The sequence below is a fragment of the Oncorhynchus nerka genome, unplaced genomic scaffold (genome assembly GCF_034236695.1).
Source record: "Oncorhynchus nerka isolate Pitt River unplaced genomic scaffold, Oner_Uvic_2.0 unplaced_scaffold_3882, whole genome shotgun sequence".
NCBI classification, from domain to species: domain Eukaryota; kingdom Metazoa; phylum Chordata; class Actinopteri; order Salmoniformes; family Salmonidae; genus Oncorhynchus; species Oncorhynchus nerka.
Window position 1 is genome coordinate 1 of NW_027037415.1, and position 18,974 is coordinate 18,974.

Below are 18,974 nucleotides of genomic sequence, written 5' to 3' on the forward strand. Positions count from 1 at the left end.
GGAAATGCTGTAGGAATGCTCCAACCGGTGTCGCTCATTCAGCCGACAGCAAAGCATTCAACCAGTTTTCCCCATTAGCAGTGAGTCAGAGGCCGAGCCTTCTCTGGTCTCTCCTCCACCCGTTACGGGGTCTGAGACGCCAAAGCCTCCCACCATTAGCTCTGACAAATTGAAAACCCTAGTCATTGGCGACTCTATTACCCGCAGTATTAGACTTAAATATAATCATCCAGCGATCATACACTGTTTACCAGGGGGCAGGGCTACCAACATAAAGGCTAATCTGAAGATGTTGCTGGCTAAGGCTAAAACTGGAGAGTGTAGAGAGTATAGGGATATTGTTATCCACGTCAGCACCAACGATGTTAGGATGAAACAATCAGAGGTCACCAAGCGCAACATAGCTTAAATCAGTAAATCAGCTAGAAAGATGTATCTGCATCGAATAATTGTCTCTGGCCCCCTCCCAGTTAGGGGGAGTGATGAGCTCTACAGCAGAGTCTCACAACTCAATCACTGGTTGAAAACTGTTCTCTGCCCCTCCCAAAAGATAGAATTTGTAGATAATTGGCCCTCTTTCTGGGACTCACCCACAAGCAGGATCATCCTAGCTGGAGGGGTGCTCTCATCGTATCTATGTAAGTAGACAAGGCTCTAGCTCCACAATGAGATAGGGTGCAGGCCAGGCAGCAGGCTGTTAGCCAGCCTGTCAGCTTTGTAGAGTCTGCCACGAGCACAGTCAGTGTAGTCAGATCAGCTATCCCCATTGAGACCGTGTCTGTGCCTCAATCTAGTTTGGGCAAAACTAAACATGGCGGTGGAGAGACAGTAGGAGTCTCTGAGCGTTGAGAGACAGTAGGAGTCTCTGAGCGTTGAGAGACAAGAGGAGTCTCTGAGCATTGAGAGACAGTAGGAGTGTCTGAGGGTGGAGAGACAGTAGAAGTCTCTGAGGGTGGAGAGACAGTAGAAGAGTCTGAGGGTGGTGTAGTCACCGTCTATGTAAAGATACGGCTCTAAACTCTCCATTTTGGGTCCCTTACCTTGACCTCCTCCTCAATCGCCCTCTTCAGCTCCTCCACCTGCTGGGTGAAGGCCTGTTTTCCTCTGGTCAGCTGAGACACCAGGGCTTCCTTCTCCTCCAGCTGGCGGCCAAACTCACCTGCAGGGACAGAGGGACATCTTGTTAATAGGATCATTGTTTTCTAAGATTCTGAGGTATCAAAGGGCAATGTTAGGTGGTGAATAGTACAGTAGAAACTATGTAGATATAGCCCCTAATACATGTTGTGTTCTACTGAAGGAAAGCATTGGCTTGTTGTTCATTGTTGATGGTACCATTTTCTGTCAGGAGTCTGGCCCTCTGTCCGCTGATGTCGTTGACCTGGCGAACATTCTCATCATTCTTAGTCTTGAGCTCACTCAGCTGGTCCTCAAGAGTACGGCACATCTTCTCCAGATTGCCCTGTAAGTGAAACATGTACCATCATTACTTTATATATGTGACTCCTGTCAACTTCATGTCACTTGAATGGTGATGTAGTTGACCCTCCTCAACACTGCTTGACCAAAACATCACTACTCACCTTAGCCTTGGCGACGGCCTCCATGTTGCTAGAGAGGTCATCAATCTCCATCTTGTATTCGCTCTTCTCCTTCTCCAGCTTCTGCTTGACGCGCTGCAGGTTGTCGATCTGCTCCCCGAGCTCAGCCACACTATCGGCCTGCTTCTTGCGCAGAGCGGCGGCTGTGGCCTCATGCTGCAGGGTGGACTCTTCAAGATCACGACGCAGCTTCTGGAACTCAGCCTCACGCTTCTTGTTCATCTCAATCTGAGCAGCAGTGGCGCCTCCGGCCTCCTCCAGCCTCTCGCTGATCTCCTCAAGTTCCCTGGAGAGATCGGCCCTCTGCTTCTCAACCTTAGCCCTGGCAGCACGCTCAGCCTCAATTTCCTCCTCCAGCTCCTCAATACGGGCCTAGAACAGGGGACAGGAGCAGGGGGATGAACACTACAATACAGTTGAAACAATTTAACTCCACAAAATAATAATAGTTTTCAGGAAATGATTCAAGTCTGTGCTTTTCTGTACTGGAGCTTATATCCTGTACTGTACCTGGAGTTCCTTGATCTTCTTCTGCAGCTGAGCTCCCAGAGACTGCTCATCCTCAACCTTGCTGAGGAGCTGGGTGGTCTCAAACTCCTTCCTACGAGACACAAACACGTTGATTGCAGAGTTGGTTTTGGTTTGATAGTGTAAAGGCAGAGTATCATACCATTCACTTTGCTTTTAAGAATCACATGTAAATGCTAATTCATAATTACAAGAATTGGCCAAAAACAACCGTTATAGCAGCTAATACTGTTCTCATTTGTTTGTGTTTACTTTTTGATTTTCTCATCAGCTTGCTGCTTGTCATTCTCCAGGTCCATTATGGACTCCTGGGCCAGTTTCAGATCTCCCTCCAGCTTTCTCTTGGATCTCTCAAGGTCCATACGGAGCTTCTTCTCTTGCTCCAGAGAACCCTCAAGCTAGAAGATAAAAACACATATATTATTAAAATCTAAACAACTGAAGATAATTTAATCTTACATATTATATTGGCCAAAATGTCAAACTCCACTCACGTCGTCCACTTGCTGTTCCAGCTTGGTCTTGGCCTTGGTCAGAGTGTTGACTTTGTCCTCCTCTGCCTGCAGGTCATCCAGTGTCTGCTGGTGGGCCTCTTGGAGGGCTTTCTTCTCCTTGGTCAGCTTGGCAACACTCTCATCCATAGACGCCATCTCCTCTGTCAGGTTTTTAACCTGAAAACGGCAACATCAAAATTAGTCTTTGGTCACTCAACCATAAAGGGGAGAGTTAGTTTGTTATATATTGCATTAATTTAATTTAGATTCGCACTGCATCAACAATTACTGTACTATATATTCAACACTAGATGTCAGTGTTCACCATGCCAGTGTACTGAATGGAAGTCATAAATGAGGGGGAGCAGAACATGCAATGAATGCTGGGAGTACCCCACAACTGAAATTCTACTATTGTACAACGTGAATTACATTTCTGTAAAGCTATATTTTGAGTTGATTATTGTTTGGTTAGACTGTCTATGGTAAGACACAAGACCTTGTTTTCAGTGGCGTGCTTCTCCTTCTCCACTTTGGCCAGGGTGAGCTCCAGGTCATCAATGTCCTTCTTCAGCTCAGAGCACTCATCCTCCAGCTTCCTCTTCTTGGCAGTCAACTCAGCATTGATCTCCTCCTCATCCTCCAGCCTCTCGGTCGTCTCTTTGAGTTTGGCCTCCAGCTGGATCTTGCTCTTGATGAGCCCCTCACACCTTTCCTCAGCATCATTCAGACTATCTCCTTCCTGGTTTCAGAACAGGAGTAAACAAATCAGAGGCCTCACTTTGTGTATTAAAATATACATTTTACTCAGAGGTCAGAGCAAATCAATAGAAATTCATGAGATATATAACATTGGCAATACAAATGTGTGTTCATATGGATTTGTATTCATGTGTATGTAAATTTGCCTGTGATGATTGTTGTTTTTTCACTCACAGATGCGACTTGGAGCGCCAGGTCGTTCTTCTCCTGCGTCAGGGCCACCAGCTTCTCCTCCATTTGCTTCTTCGTGGACAGAGCCTTGGCCAGGTCTGCTGTCATCTTCTCATAGTTCTCCTTCATGTTGGCCAGCTCCTTCTCAGTCTCAGCGCTCTGCAGCAGGGGCTTGATCTTGAAGTACAACTTCATCCATGGCCAGGTTTTGACATTCATGAATGAGCGGATGTTGTACTGGATGGCGTAAACTGATTCTCTGATTGACAGAAAGGACAGAGTGACATGGTGAGTGACATGCTTAAAGCTACATTCTGGGATTAGATGAACAACAAAACAGAACCACCTGCCACTGTTTGTTTACAGTTGAGGAATGGGGCTAGGGAAATGTAACCCCTCTTAAATTCATAGACAGTGCTCTAGGTGCAAGATCTGACAGGTCGCGCATGCTAAGCTCATGAGACATTTTATATTCTTCCAAGTATGAATGGGTAAATACCACACATTTAAATGACAATTGAACAGCCAAGTCTCAAACTGCAGCTATTAAGCTAGAATCCTTAGTTGCTACATCCATTTCTGGACTAAATGAATGAACTCAAAAGCTTTAGTAGACCATTATAAGATGTACTTTCTCATTCTGAACAACTCACAGCATATACAGTATGTAATTTTTTATTTTTATTTATTTATTTCACCTTTATTTAACCAGGTAAGCAAGTTGAGAACAAGTTCTCATTTACAATTGCGACCTGGCCAAGATAAAGCAAAGCAGTTCGACACATACAACGACACAGAGTTACACATGGAGTAAAACAAACATACAGTCAATAATACAATAAAAAAAACAAGTCTATATACAATGTGAGCAAATTAGGTGAGAAGGGAGGTAAAGGCAAAAAAGGCCATGGTGGCAAAGTAAATACAATATAGCAAGTAAAACACTGGAATGGTAGTTTTGCAATGGAAGAATGTGCAAAGTAGAAATAAAAATAATGGGGTGCAAAGGAGCAAAATAAATAAATTAATTAAATACAGTTGGGAAAGAGGTAGTTGTTTGGGCTAAATTATAGGTGGGCTATGTACAGGTGCAGTAATCTGTAAGATGCTCTGACAGTTGGTGCTTAAAGCTAGTGAGGGAGATAAGTGTTTCCAATTTAAGAGATTTTTGTAGTTCGTTCAGTCATTGGCAGCAGAGAACTGGAAGGAGAGGCGGCCAAAGAAAGGTGGTTTTGGGGTGACTAGAGAGATATACCTGCTGGAGCGTGTGCTACAGGTGGGAGATGCTATGGTGACCAGCGAGCTGAGATAAGGGGGACTTTACCTAGCAGGGTCTTGTAGATGACATGGAGCCAGTGGGTTTGGCGTGAGTATGAAGCAAGGGCCAGCCAACGAGAGCGTACAGGTCGCAATGGTGGGTAGTATATGGGGCTTTGGTGACAAAACGGATTGCACTGTGATAGACTGCATCCAATTTGTTGAGTAGGGTATTGGAGGCTATTTTGTAAATGACATCGCCAAAGTCGAGGATTGGTAGGATGGTCAATTTTACAAGGGTATGTTTGGCAGCATGAGTGAAGGATGCTTTGTTGCGAAATAGGAAGCCAATTCTAGATTTAACTTTGGATTGGAGATGTTTGATATGGGTCTGGAAGGAGAGTTTACAGTCTAACCAGACACCTAAGTATTTGTAGTTGTCCACGTATTCTAAGTCAGAGCCGTCCAGAGTAGTGATGTTGGGTAGCGATCGGTTGAAGAGCATGCATTTAGTTTTACTTGTATTTAAGAGCAATTGGAGGCCACGGAAGGAGAGTTGTATGGCATTGAAGCTTGCCTGGAGGGTTGTTAACACAGTGTCCAAAGAAGGGCCGGAAGTATACAGAATGGTGTCGTCTGCGTAGAGGTGGATCAGAGACTCACCAGCAGCAAGAGCGACCTCATTGATGTATACAGAGAAGAGAATCGGTCCAAGAATTGAACCCTGTGGCACCCCCATAGAGACTGCCAGAGGTCCGGACAGCAGACCCTCCGATTTGACACACTGAACTCTATCAGAGAAGTAGTTGGTGAACCAGGCGAGGCAATCATTTGAGAAACCAAGGCTATCGAGTCTGCCGATGAGGATGTGGTGGTTGACAGAGTCGAAAGCCTTGGCCAGATCAATGAATACGGCTGCACAGTAATGTTTCTTATCGATGGCGGTTAAGATATCGTTTAGGACCTTGAGCGTGGCTGAGGTGCACCCATGACCAGCTCTGAAACCAGATTGCATAGCAGAGAAGGTATGGTGAGATTCGAAATGGTTGGTAATCTGTTTGTTGACTTGGCTTTCGAAGACCTTAGAAAGGCATGGTAGGATAGATATAGGTCTGTAGCAGTTTGGGTCAAGAGTGTCCCCCCCTTTGAAGAGGGGGATGACCGCAGCTGCTTTCCAATCTTTGGGAATCTCAGATGACACGAAAGAGAGGTTGAACAGGCTAGTAATAGGGGTGGCAACAATTTCGGCAGATCATTTTAGAAAGAAAGGGTCCAGATTGTCTAGCCCGGCTGATTTGTAGGGGTCCAGATTTTTCAGCTCTTTCAGAACTTCAGCTGAATGGATTTGGGAGAAGGAGAAATGGGAAGGCTTGGGCGAGTTGCTGTTGGGGTGCAGTGCTGTTGACCGGGGTAGGAGTTGCCAGGTGGAAAGCATGGTCAGCCGTAGAAAAATGCTTATTGAAATTTTCAATTATGGTGGATTTATCAGTGGTGACAGTGTTTCCTATCTTCAGTGCAGTGGGCAGCTGGGAGGAGGTGTTCTTATTCTCCATGGACTTTACAGTGTCCCAGAACTTTTTAGAGTTAGTGTTGCAGGAAGCAAATTTCTGCTTGAAAAAGCTAGCCTTGGCTTTTCTAACTGCCTGTGTATAATGGTTTCTAGCTTCCTGAACAGCTGCATATCACGGGGCTGTTCGATGCTAATGCAGAACGCCATAGGATGTTTTTGTGTTGGTTAAGGGCAGTCAGGTCTGGGGAGAACCAAGGGCTATATCTGTTCCTGGTTCTAATTTTCTTGAATGGGGCATGTTTATTTAAGATTGTTAGGAAGGCATTTAAAAAAATATCCAGGCATCCTCTACTGACGGGATGAGATCAATATCCTTCCAGGACACCCGGCCAGGTCGATTAGAAAGGCCTGCTCGCTGAAGTGTTTCAGGAGCGTTTTACAGTGATGAGTGGAGGTTTGACCGCTGACCCATTACGGATGCAGGCAATGAGGCAGTGATCGCTGAGATCTTGGTTGAAGACAGCAGAGGTGTATTTAGAGGGGAAGTTGGTTAGGATGATATCTATGAGGGTGCCCGTGTTTAAGGCTTTGGGGGGTACCTGGTAGGTTCATTGATAATTTGTGTGAGATTGAGGGCATCAAGTTTAGATTGTAGGATGGCTGGGGTGTTAAGCATGTTCCAGTTTAGGTCGCCTAGCAGCACGAGCTCTGAAGATAGATGGGGGCAATCAGTTCACATATGGTGTCCAGAGCACAGCTGGGGGCAGAGGGTGGTCTATAGCAGGCGGCAACGGTGAGAGACTTGTTTTTAGAGAGGTGGATTTTTAAAAGTAGAAGTTCAAATTGTTTGGGTACAGACCTGGATAGTAGGACAGAACTCTGCAGGCTATCTTTGCAGTAGATTGCAACACCGCCCCCTTTGGCAGTTCTATCTTGTCTGAAAATGTTGTAGTTTGGAATTAAAATTTCTGAATTTTTGGTGGTCTTCCTAAGCCAGGATTCAGACACAGCTAGAACATCCGGGTTGGCAGAGTGTGCTAAAGCAGTGAAAAGAACAAACTTAGGGAGGAGGATTCTAATGTTAACATGCATGAAACCAAGTCATCAAAAGAGAGCGCCTGGGGAATAGGAGTGGAGCTAGGCACTGCAGGGCCTGGATTCACCTCTACATCGCCAGAGGAACATAGGAGGAGAAGAATAAGGGTACGGCTAAAAGCAATAAGAATTGGTCGTCTAGAACGTCTGGAACAGAGAGTAAAAGGAGGTTTCTGGGGGCGATAAAATAGCATCAAGGTATAATGTACAGACAAAGGTATGGTAGGATGTGAATACAGTGGAGGTAAACCTAGGTATTGAGTGATGAAGAGAGAGATATTGTCTCTAGAAACATCATTGACACCAGGAGATGTCATTGCATGTGTGGGTGGTGGAACTAATAAGTTGGATAAGGTATAGTGAGCAGGACTAGAGGCTCTACAGTGAAATAGGCCAATAAACACTAACCAGAACAGCAATGGACAAGACATATTGACATTAAGGAGAGGCATCCTTAGTCGAGTGATCAAAAGGGTCCAGGGAGTGGAGAGGTTGGTTTGGGTGTCACGGCGATTTAGACAGCTAGCCAGGACATCGGTAGCAAGCTAGCATAGGATGGAGGTCTGTTGTTAGCCACCTCTTGCGTTCCGTCAGTAGATTAGTGGAGTTCCGTGTTGTAGAGGGGATTAGTCCAAATCACACAACAACAAAAAAATAAAAACAATAGATATAGTTATAGAGGCCCAAGAAGAAACATAATAATAATAAAAATAAATAAATTGTCCGATTGTCTATTCTGAGAGCAGCCGGTAAGACAGCTAACGGTTAGCAGGCCGCAGATGGGCGTTCAGGTAACGTCGCGACGGAGGAGCCAGCCGGATCTCCTTCGGGTAGATAACGTCGGCAGTCCAGTTGTGAAGGCCGGTGGGGCTCGCGTAGGCAGTAAAACGGGTCCGGATAGGTGACTGCAGCCCAGGAGTGATTGACGGAGCTCAGGAGTGATTGACGGAGCTGGCTAGCTCCGGAGTAATTGATGTTTGCTCCGGAATCGACGAAAGCAGATAGACACACGGATAGCAGCCAGCTAGCTGTGAGATCCGGGAGTGAATGTCCAGAGAGCAGTTGAAATCCAGGGACATGGAGAGAAAAATCGGTCCGGTATGTTCCGTTCCGAGCCGCGCTGCGCCGTACAAAACTGGCGATAGATTTTCGAGTTAAAGGATAGCTGATGACCACAAACCATGGTTAGCTGAATACTAACGAGTTGCCAGTAAAGAAGCTAACTAGCTTCTGATTAGCTTCTGGCTAGCTCCTGGCTAGCTTCTGGCTAGCTCCTGGCTAGCTTCTGGCTAGCTTCTTGGAGTTTCTGGCTAGCTTCTTGGAGGATTGCAGATTTGAGGTAAATAATACGTATTTATACATATCAATTGGTGAGGCAGGTTGCAGGAGAGTGTATTGAAGATGAGTTGATGGAAAATAAAAATAAAATGTATGTGAAAAAAGTTGTAAATATATATATATACACGACACGACAAGACAAGGACAAAAGACGTCTGAACTGCTATGCCATCTCGGGCAAAAAAAAAAAAGAGATGATGATAATGATGATGATGATGATGGTAATGATGGTAATGATAATGCATTAGATACAGGTGGTTGACAGAAAGCTTTGCCAAGACGTCTACTATTCCTCACCTCCTCTCCATCATCTTGGTGAACTCTCTCCTCATGAGGAATCCACGGCTGAGAGCCTGGACCATGCCGACCAGAGTGGCCAGCTTCTCATCTCTCATCTCCTCCAGGACACCCAGCAGACCGGCTTTGAAGAACACCTGAGACACAGGTTAACATGGTCAATGGAACCACAGATGGTGACAGAACGGATTGAATGGAAAGAGGGGAACAACACCACTAGATTGATTTAAACAACATTAACTTTGCTATGGTTACAAACAAACCATGGGAGAGGTTGTTTCTAAGTTGTTAGTTATTGTACAGTTGTAGATTAATAATGTACACAGATACAGATAACTGCAGCCATACCACTCTAACACAATGCACATGATGATGAGTTTAGTTTCTCTTCTATACTTGTGATGAATTAACAGAACAATGTTTTTCCACCTTTTCCATTAGTTAAATGAAGAAGAAAGAACAAAAGGATGGATAGATCACCTGGAGAGATATTATATGGTACGGGTTTAAATTATTATTCCAGTTGTGTTTTGTCGTCAGCTTTTACTGGGGGTTTTTGACTGACCTTGGTGTGTCCAAACTTGTAATCCTCATGATTCACATCAATGGACCCAAGCAGCTTCTCAGAAGCCTTCTTGTTGTCCATGAACTGGCCCTCAGGGATGACACTGGCATTCAGTACTTTGTACCTGAATGAGAAGACATTTTTAACATGTCAAGTTGTAATATGTCGGTTATATTTCGTAAAAGGTAAGCCTATTCTGATGCTGGGAAAACCCTTGGAGCAGATATTGTATGTGGTGTGTGTGCGTGTGTGTGTGCTTGCACGTATGTACCTCTGTTTGAAGTCAGCATAGATGATTCTGCTGGGGAATCCCTTTCTGCAGATCCTGATACCCTCTAGTACACCATTACACCTGAGTTGGTGGATAACCAGGAAGTTCTCCATCAGACCTGGTAAAACAAAACAAGTCTCTTTTAATACTCATAAACAGGTTATAGATTGGGGTTGTTAAGGTTACTGATACTGTACTGATAAGATGACATATTTAACTCAATATTTCTTGTACCTGGAGTCTTTGACTCGTTGGGGATCAGGCAGCGCACAAAGTGAGGATGAGTGCTCCTCAAGTTGGTCATCAGCTTATGTAAGTTCTCCTGTAAGAGGGTTACAAACCATTTTCACAGATATCATTTTTGATAATCAATGCACCTTTTAAAGGACTGAATCTACACATTTCAAAAGCTCACCCTGAACTGGGAGGACACAGTCTGCATGGAACCACCCTTCTTCTTGCCTCCTTTCTTGGCTTTATCTGTTAAAATGGGGAAAAGTAAAAGATAACTAGAAAAGTAAATTTCCTAGAGCGGGTGGAATAAATAGAATAATAAAAAAAAGTATGTAAGAAATCTAGAGTGGTCTTGTCTTCAGCAAACACACTAATTATAAACCAGAGAATCTCTGGTTAACTTCACACTTATCTAGAGGCAAATGCTGCCAATGAGATTGTGTAGATTAACACCTATTGTATGATTAAATTAACCAAGTGTATTAGTAAATCAACCCAGTGATAAACCCTGAGAAATTGTAATACATTGAAAGGCTTTAAAGAACATTTGGGTCTGAGTTGTAACTAGTATTTAGTTAAATATTGTGACGTGATGCCAGTCTTACCCTCAGGAGGGGGAGGGGGATACAGGGCAGCCAGAATTTTGACTGCGGACTTCTGGTACAGCTGACAAACTGAGTCGTTCAGGGGGTCCTTGTTCTTCTCCAGCCACCCAGTGATGTTGTAGTCCACAGTTCCGGCGTAGTGCACCAGGGAGAAGTGGGCCTCTGCCTTGCCTTTGGCAGGCTTGGGCTTCTCAAACGCATTTGTTTTGCCAAGATGCTGGGCGTACAGCTTGTCCTTGAAGGTGGTGTCTGAAGACTTGGGGAACATGCACTCCTCTTCAAGGATGGAGAAGATGCCCAATGGCTTTACGAAAAGAGATTTCAAATTAGTGATATTTACATTTAGTAAATATGCTATTATAGGATTATAATAACTTAAGGACACATAATAGGAAACATATTGAGTTCTCAACAGTTAGTGGCATATATTAATGGGTGCCAAGGGAAGTGAGGCTTCCCCCAAAAAATGGACATAATATAATGTATCTTTTGTCTCGCTTAGCAAGAGGCTGAATGTATCTCTCCAGGTAAAGCATCAGAGTGAGCAAAACGGCACCCCTCTGTCTCTGTATGTGTAGCCCTTCTATCTGATGCTGTCTGGTCAAAAATAGTATGGTATTGTATCATTGAATGCAAGAGAAGCCAGTGATCATTTGGCCTCCCTTGATATTTTTTTTGTGTACAATTACAGCGAATCAGAGTTGAGCTAAACTGAGTGAGCAAATCTGTGAATGGTCCTGGTGCACCAAAAAACGTGTTAAGTGAAGCCAGTTTGGATTTGGCTTCACACCAAATCAAGCCAAATGTCATTGACAGAAAGAAAAACTTCAATTGTTGCATCTCATTGTGTTGTTGTCCCCTGGAGGATAGTCCCCTGGAGGATAGTAGTTTTACTTAATTCTCCGTACTGGCCAATAATTGTAACACCAATTCTGATCCAACTATAAAATGAATACATTGTGCTTTTGGCCTGAGAGTATGGAAGTTCAATGTGTAGCTAGATGTTTACTAGCTAATCGTTGCCCAGGAAAGGAAGTTAGAATAGCAAGCAAGCGTTTTAGCCAGGTAGCTTAGAACAATTTTTTTAAGCTTTTAAGTTTCTGCAACATGAAAGAGAGGAGGATGGTATTGGCGTTTCTCTGCAAGTAGGGTGAGTCAACATGTTTTTCTACTTACTCACACAAACACACACATTAGTAACATTAACAAACACATTTAGCTTATGTTGATTGGACTAAAATAGTTTTTGGAATCATTTCGTTTTCACTGTAGACTAAGCATAGGTGATTTGATGATGTTGAAATGTTGAAATTGAAATGGTGCTGGAATAGTGGAGGGAGGCAGCTCCTGGTATCTTTGTAAATTGCAGTAACTCTCCGTGGTTCTAAGTCAATAGATGTTTAGTGGTCCGAAAATGGCAGAAAAATGTACTTGACTGACCATGTTGTAGGTCATGTAACTGTTTGTTACATTCATTATGGACTCCACTGGACAGATGTTGCTCTCCGGTTTTGTGATGAAGCAAAGGTGTTGTTGAATTTATTCTGCCACTGTGTCTTATTGTCTCGGCCTTAGGCCTGTATATTTTTTTTATTTTACCCTTATTTAACTAGGCAAGTCAGTTAAGAACAAATTCTTATTTTCAATGACGTCCTAGGAACAGTGGGTTAACTGCCTTGTTCAGGGGCAGAACGACAGATTTTTACCTAGTCAGCTCAGGGATTTGATCTTGCAACCTTTCTGTTACTAGTCCAACGCTCTAACCACTAGGCTACCTGCTGCCCCATATCTTGGTGTCAAAGCATTTAAACTAACAGGTTACAGAGCAAACAACGTAATTATCACAACACAGGTTGTATTATGGATTTTTTTGACTCGATTGGCAGCCCCAGTGATTTTAATACTGCATATGTTCTACCACTGTGATAATATCTCACACAGCGCTCCATATGAGCTTTACTGTTACGGTCCATTATAATCCTCACAGACATCTTACCTTCTCAATAAGCTCAATGCAGGCAGCCAAGTCCATGCCGAAGTCAATGAAGGCCCAGATGATTCCCTCCTTCTTGTACTCCTCTTGCTCCAGGACAAACATGGTGTGGTTGAAAAACTGTTGCAGTTTCTCATTGGTGAAGTTGATGCACAGCTGCTCCATGCTGTTATACTGTTGATGGAATTTTAAAAGGGATCATTTCATCATACAAGACTGTAATCCATCTCAATCACAACTAATTGTCTTGTTCTGGTCTCATACTCACATCAAAGATCTCAAACCCGGCAATGTCAAGCACACCGATATAGAACTGCCTTGGATTCTTGGTGTCCAACATCTCATTGATACGGATGACCATCCACAAGAACATCCTCTCATAGATGGACTTGGCCAGAGCACTGACTGAGTTATTAACCTGCAATGATAATACCTCAAATGAATACATGAGATATTGACCATGTCTAGTGATAAGGTGATACAAGCTTGGGAAAAACAAAAGCAATGCACTCGTCCCCAAAAGAATTCCTGTGCTCAGAAAATGGTAGATTTGTTTGGCCGCCTTACCTGAGGCACAGTCTGTCCCTTGGTCACATACTCGTTGCCGACCTTCACTCTGGGGTAGCACAGAGCCTTCAACATCTCAGCTGAGTTCAGGCCCAGCAGGTAGGCGATTTTATCAGCCACTGGAGAGAGAACCAACAACAACAGACTCAGGGACACAAGATCACTTGTTTCTGATTTCACACTGACTAAATAGTTTTGTTAACTTCTTTGTAGGTTAGGTTTTGATTCACCTACATTTTGGAGGTTGGAATTTGTTCTCCTGCTTGACGTTCATGTGGCACTGTCTGTCTTAGGTGTTCTATTTCTATGTTGGGGACTGAGAATAGGACTAATGCTCTACATATTGTATATCTATGAGTGGGACTCACCCTCTGTGCCGTCTGGCTCGGCCTGCTCCTCACGCTGCTTCTGCTTGAATTTCAAGTTTCCATGGTGCAATACAGCTCCTGTCAGCTTGTAGATGCCAACCTTCTCTTCATTAGTGAAGCCCAGGATGGTAATGGCATCCTGGCATTAAAGAGGAAGTACAACAGAGATGAACTGAACTGTAGTTTGCTCAGTTACACTACAGTTCTGTGCTGCTCACTGCAGAACAAATGGGATGGATAGATTTGACTGGCTTCTCTGTTCCACATGATTACGCTTGGCAAACACATTAGTAGATGGCAGCACAACATTTGTTTTCCACAGTTCCACAGGGCACTTAGTGGTGCTCTCTTGTGGAAGGCATGAAGAGTTCCTTGAGGCACATGCCTAACTAACACACAGCATTTAGAATCAAACAAAAACACATGAACATTCCCAGCTGCCACCAAGTTGGAATTTCACAGTACATTCAGTGTGTATGGTGGTCCTATCCATTCCATATCTAGAGTTTGGTTAACCCTTTGTTTGACTCACATCTGTGGCATCCAGCTCTTCATTGTCGTTGATGCTGGCCACAGTAATCTGACCCTGACTGCACATGGGGAAGTCGTAGGGGTTGGTGGTGAGAAGCGCCAATTCTGTGGACAACGGAGAACAGCTTGTCAGTTAAATCTCTTAGAGATTGCTCTCCTACTTTACATTATCTATCCCTTCTTTACTCAATAGATGGACTCAATGATACATGTAGTATATAATGAATAGCATCAAAAGAGGAGACGGAGACTTGTGGACTAGTGCATCACAGTGTATTACTTGATAGATTTCCCAAAGACCAGTCCCATGTCTAGATGCCTTGTTACCTTGGATGTACTCATTGTAATAGTATTATTAGTGTGTATTATGAATATTTTTTTATGTATTCCATAGATGGGGGTGGGAATAATTTCCCATGAACCTCTACTTTGTCGTACCAACTAGCTCAGGTTTGTGGCCTGTCATCATCTGGAAGAAGATGTGGTAGCCTCTCTCATCGGGCAGCTGGAAGGAGACTCTGGACTTCTCCAGCAGGTCTGAGAGCGAGAGAGAGTGAATGACACAAAGAGAGAGAGAAAAAGGAGAGCGAAATCGAGAGAACAAGAGAGAGAACATAAGATACATTTAAATTTAATGATCTTCCCAAAAAATGATGTGTGCATTTAGGAAAGTATTGAGAAACAATCAAAATTAACTCACAGGTTTCAATGTCAGCTTTAGCCAGTTTACCAGCTTGGAAGTGAATCCTGATGAATTTACCCTGTAGTAGAGCATGGGGGTTAGAAATAGGCCAACAAATTAATCTAACATATTACTTTGATAGACCCCTTTAAACGTTACAGTTTGTTGGACAGATGTTGGATCTTTTGATACAGATATAGGATCTTGATATAGGATCCAGTTTGCTACGGCAGGAAAATAATCCTGCAGCAACAGGAAATGTGAATTATGATTACATTTTAAAGATGGAAATTACAATTTTAGAACCTCGAATACATTACAAGTTTGAATTTTCAGCAACAAATCAGTGATCAAAATAAAATTGTAAATCTGAATAACGAATGGGGACTACTGAATTACATGTTTCCAATATAAGGAACTTCCACAGTATGCCCTTCATACTTACAAAGCGAGACGAGTTGTCGTTCCTCACTGTCTTGGCATTACCGTAAGACTCCAGCAGAGGGTTAGCTGCAATGATCTGATCCTCAAGAGACCCCTGGTTGAGACAAACATAAGTTGCTCAAAAACTGGTAACATCGTAAAGTTTGTTTTTCTCAATAGCTTGAAACAGGATTCACCACTGGAAAAACAGTTTACACAGTCAACCGAACTGAAATGTGTTAAAAAGGCAAACATAAGAATAACTTACCTGCATTTTGCCTGGTTCTGCTTCCTTCTTGGCCCCAGACACTGCAATGGTGGCAAAGTACTGGATGACACGCTTGGTGTTGACAGTCTTTCCTGCACCGGATTCTCCGCTGGTTTATATGACAGAGAAAGAGGGGTTTTAGTTACATGTTTGAGTGTCAGATTGTCTTTCACTAAGAAATAGCATAGAAAAATACACTGTTAACCTGTGTTCTGACATAAGTCTTTAACAAATAATCCTTCTCATCGACTCATTATTACACATAACCTGATGCTCTAATCCATTCATATTGTCATGTATTTCATCACACCAAGTGACCCAACTTGTTACAATAGAAACACTTTCTCAAGTGACATTTTAGTAAACAACTTACGTAATCAGGACGGACTGGTTCTCCTTATCTGGAACCAAAAAACACATTACTTATCATACTCAAGCAACATTCAGGGGACATTATTTGATTCATAGCATCATCACGAATTTCAATTTGGAACATTTTCCATTCAAGGGTAGTGAAATCAGATATTCCCATCAAACTGTTATTACCTAGACTAGAAAACAGTAGATACCTCTCTGAAGCATATTTTAATTTCCATTGATGCATCCATCCATCTATCCATCATCAAAAAGTAATGGACTTTGAGAGACATACGCACTTAATGGACAGCCATCCAACCAACCAACCATCTCTCTCTCTGTCTCTCTACCTCACCTGCTGTCTCAACCTCTGAATGCTCGGCTATGAAAAGCCAACTGACATTTACTCCTGAGGTGCTGACCTGTTGCACCCTCTACAGCCATTGTGATAATTATTTGACCCTGCTGGTCATCTACGAATGTTTGAACATCTTGTAGAATGATCTGGCCTTAATGGCCATATACTCTTATAATCTCCACCCGGCACAGCCAGAAGAGGACTGGCCACCCCTCAGAGCCTGGTTCCCCTCTAGCTTTTCCTTCTACATCTGCATTGCTTGCTGTTTGGGGTTTTAGGCTGCGTTTCTGTATAAGCACTTTCTGACATCTGCTTATGTAAAAAGGGATTTATAAATAAATGTGATTGATTGATCCAACCATCCATCCATACATCCATGAGATATCATACCAATCATCATGAACTGGAAGGCGTTGTCAGAGACGGAGAAGATATGGGGTGGAGCCTCCATCCTCTTCTTCCCTCTGTAGGCGTTGACAACCTCTGCGTCGTACACAGGGAGCCACTTGTAGGGGTTCACCGTGGCACAGAAGAGCCCAGAGTAGGTCTGGATGAAAGCATAATTAAATGAGGGGATTACTAAAGTCAGATGTACTTTTACCTGGAATTATGTGAGGATGTGGGTGTACTTTGGTTTACTGATGTGGGTCTACTGTATTGATATGTTTTGGTTTCTACCGTTCACTTATGTGTAGTACTGTATGTGTGTGTTTATTATCTTCATGTGTGTGTAGTACTGTATGTGTGTATTTATTATGTTCATGTATGTGTGTATTTATTATGTTCATGTATGTGGTTGTATTTATGTGCAGGTTTCTTACATAGATCATCCATGCTGCATAACGCTCTTTGAGGTTATACAACACAGAGGCTTCATTCAGGTAGGTCATCATGGCCATGTCCTCAATCTTGTCGTACTTAGGGGGGTTCATCTCATAGATGTCTGCATCTTTGAACTCTTTCCTTCCTGAAACAGTCAGAAATCTAGATTACAACACAGATCAAACTGGACATGACTGAATGCTTTTAAAAGTTTAGTCTTTAAAAAATTGTATATCCACATTTAATCCAACTACTTTGTTATCACCCACTGACACATATCTGGTGATTCTTGACTTGTAAATATCAAACCTTCCATGACAATTTTATATAGCAGCTAAACATGATGTGTTTGAAGGTTATATTCTGCTTACAAAAACAAATACATGTTTAATCTATCTGTTATTACTGATTTTTTAAATGCTTCATAATATATATTTTGTTAAAGATTTTTTATTGAAATGTTTTTGATCATTTTGATGATTTTTCATGAAACAGAGTAATTACACAAACTTGAACTTGACTACTTTTCAGATCAGACTTACATCCTTAGTGCCGTCAGGTTTCGTGACTGTTACAGTACACTTCCCGTCGGCCCTGGCAGTGACCAGACCCTTAAGGTACAGCTCCGCCTTGTCTGTCACATAGCAGGAGTTCTTTGAATCAAAGGGTGCGGTTTGTGCCTCAATCCTTTCCCTCTCAGGCTTACGGAGGTATATGGCAGCCTTGCCGTAGATTTGCATCTCAGCGTCCGTACTCATGGTGACGGATAACTAGGAAAGAGATAAAACAAGAAACATGATTCACTCTGTGGTGCTTCCTCCCCAGTCAACAGAGTTAGGTGAGTGGTATCTCTCTCAGAATATTTTCATCACGTTTTAAGTGAAGAGTCAAACTGTGTCTCACCTTCTTTTTCCCCTCCTACAGATGAATGTGTACTTCTTAGAGGACCCTGTGAAACATAAGGTGTTGTGAAAAAGCACAAGTCTAAAGCAGTGGAGGCTGCTGAGGGGAGGAGAGCTCATAGTAATGACTGGAGTGTAGCAAATTGAATGTTGTGAAAAAGCACCAGTCTAAATCCTTATCATTTTAACCCCTGAATGTCTAAAACACATTTAACTAAATAATTAAAGCCATGTAAATTTAAACTACAGGTGCAACTGCTAACTTTCATTTTCCTAATGGCATCTCACTTTACTACTGAAATAATTACCCCTGATAACCCAGTTGCATTCTAGACTACTCCCTTAATTTACAAACAGGTAGAGGAGCACCACTTTAGTCCATAAAAGGAAGTTACAGATTTTAAGTAATGCACATTTAAAGAAAACCAATGGCACTTGATTGCATAATGTAAAATCTTACAAGAGACATGCAGCACTCAATTCAAACAGTGCAGTTAGCTACTGCCTCAGTTGCTGAGTACAAAGATGAGACAAATAAACAAATCTAAGGAGGTGGAGAGGTCTTACCACAGAGGAAGAAGGTATCTGACTTATGGATGCTGGGGCCTCAGCCTCCTTATATCTGGTTGGAAGTGCCAACCAGGCAAAAGTTAATTATGGACCACTCTGGGAAAGGACATGAATTGGATGAGAGACCTCTGTGTCTGTGTCTCACTAGCACCTCCCACTTCCAGGAGCACCACACTCCCATGACATGACTTTTTAATGTCATATTTGTCTCTGAATTGAATTTCACTGATTTTACGTAATTAGAGATGTCATTACTAATAATTATGATAATATCTAAAGTTTAATTAATCCCAATGTTACTTCTACTGAACCTCATATACTGTAATGGAGTGAGTCCATGTTGCCCCACTAGAACTAAAATAGTTTTCATTAAATCTAATCTGACCTGATTTAGTTCCATTTTAG

At 42.8% G+C, this 18,974-nt stretch overlaps 1 protein-coding gene across 1 annotated transcript; it reads right to left on the reverse strand.

Moving 5' to 3' along the window:
* Positions 1-998: 998 nt before the first annotated feature.
* Positions 999-17,237, reverse strand: LOC135566641 (myosin heavy chain, fast skeletal muscle-like). Its single transcript, XM_065014310.1, has 26 exons — positions 17,097-17,237; positions 16,666-16,822; positions 15,934-15,961; positions 15,561-15,669; positions 15,315-15,407; positions 14,888-14,948; positions 14,626-14,724; positions 14,189-14,292; positions 13,657-13,795; positions 13,289-13,407; positions 12,990-13,139; positions 12,725-12,895; positions 10,729-11,032; positions 10,305-10,369; positions 10,124-10,211; positions 9,890-10,007; positions 9,619-9,742; positions 9,054-9,190; positions 3,560-3,815; positions 3,123-3,365; positions 2,624-2,800; positions 2,382-2,527; positions 2,112-2,202; positions 1,584-1,973; positions 1,336-1,462; positions 999-1,159 (listed from the first exon to the last, which is right to left on the reverse strand). Exons 1-26 carry the CDS (start codon positions 17,205-17,207, stop codon positions 1,014-1,016), a joined length of 3,753 nt encoding a protein of 1,250 aa, XP_064870382.1. The 5' UTR covers positions 17,208-17,237; the 3' UTR covers positions 999-1,013.
* Positions 17,238-18,974: the final 1,737 nt, after the last annotated feature.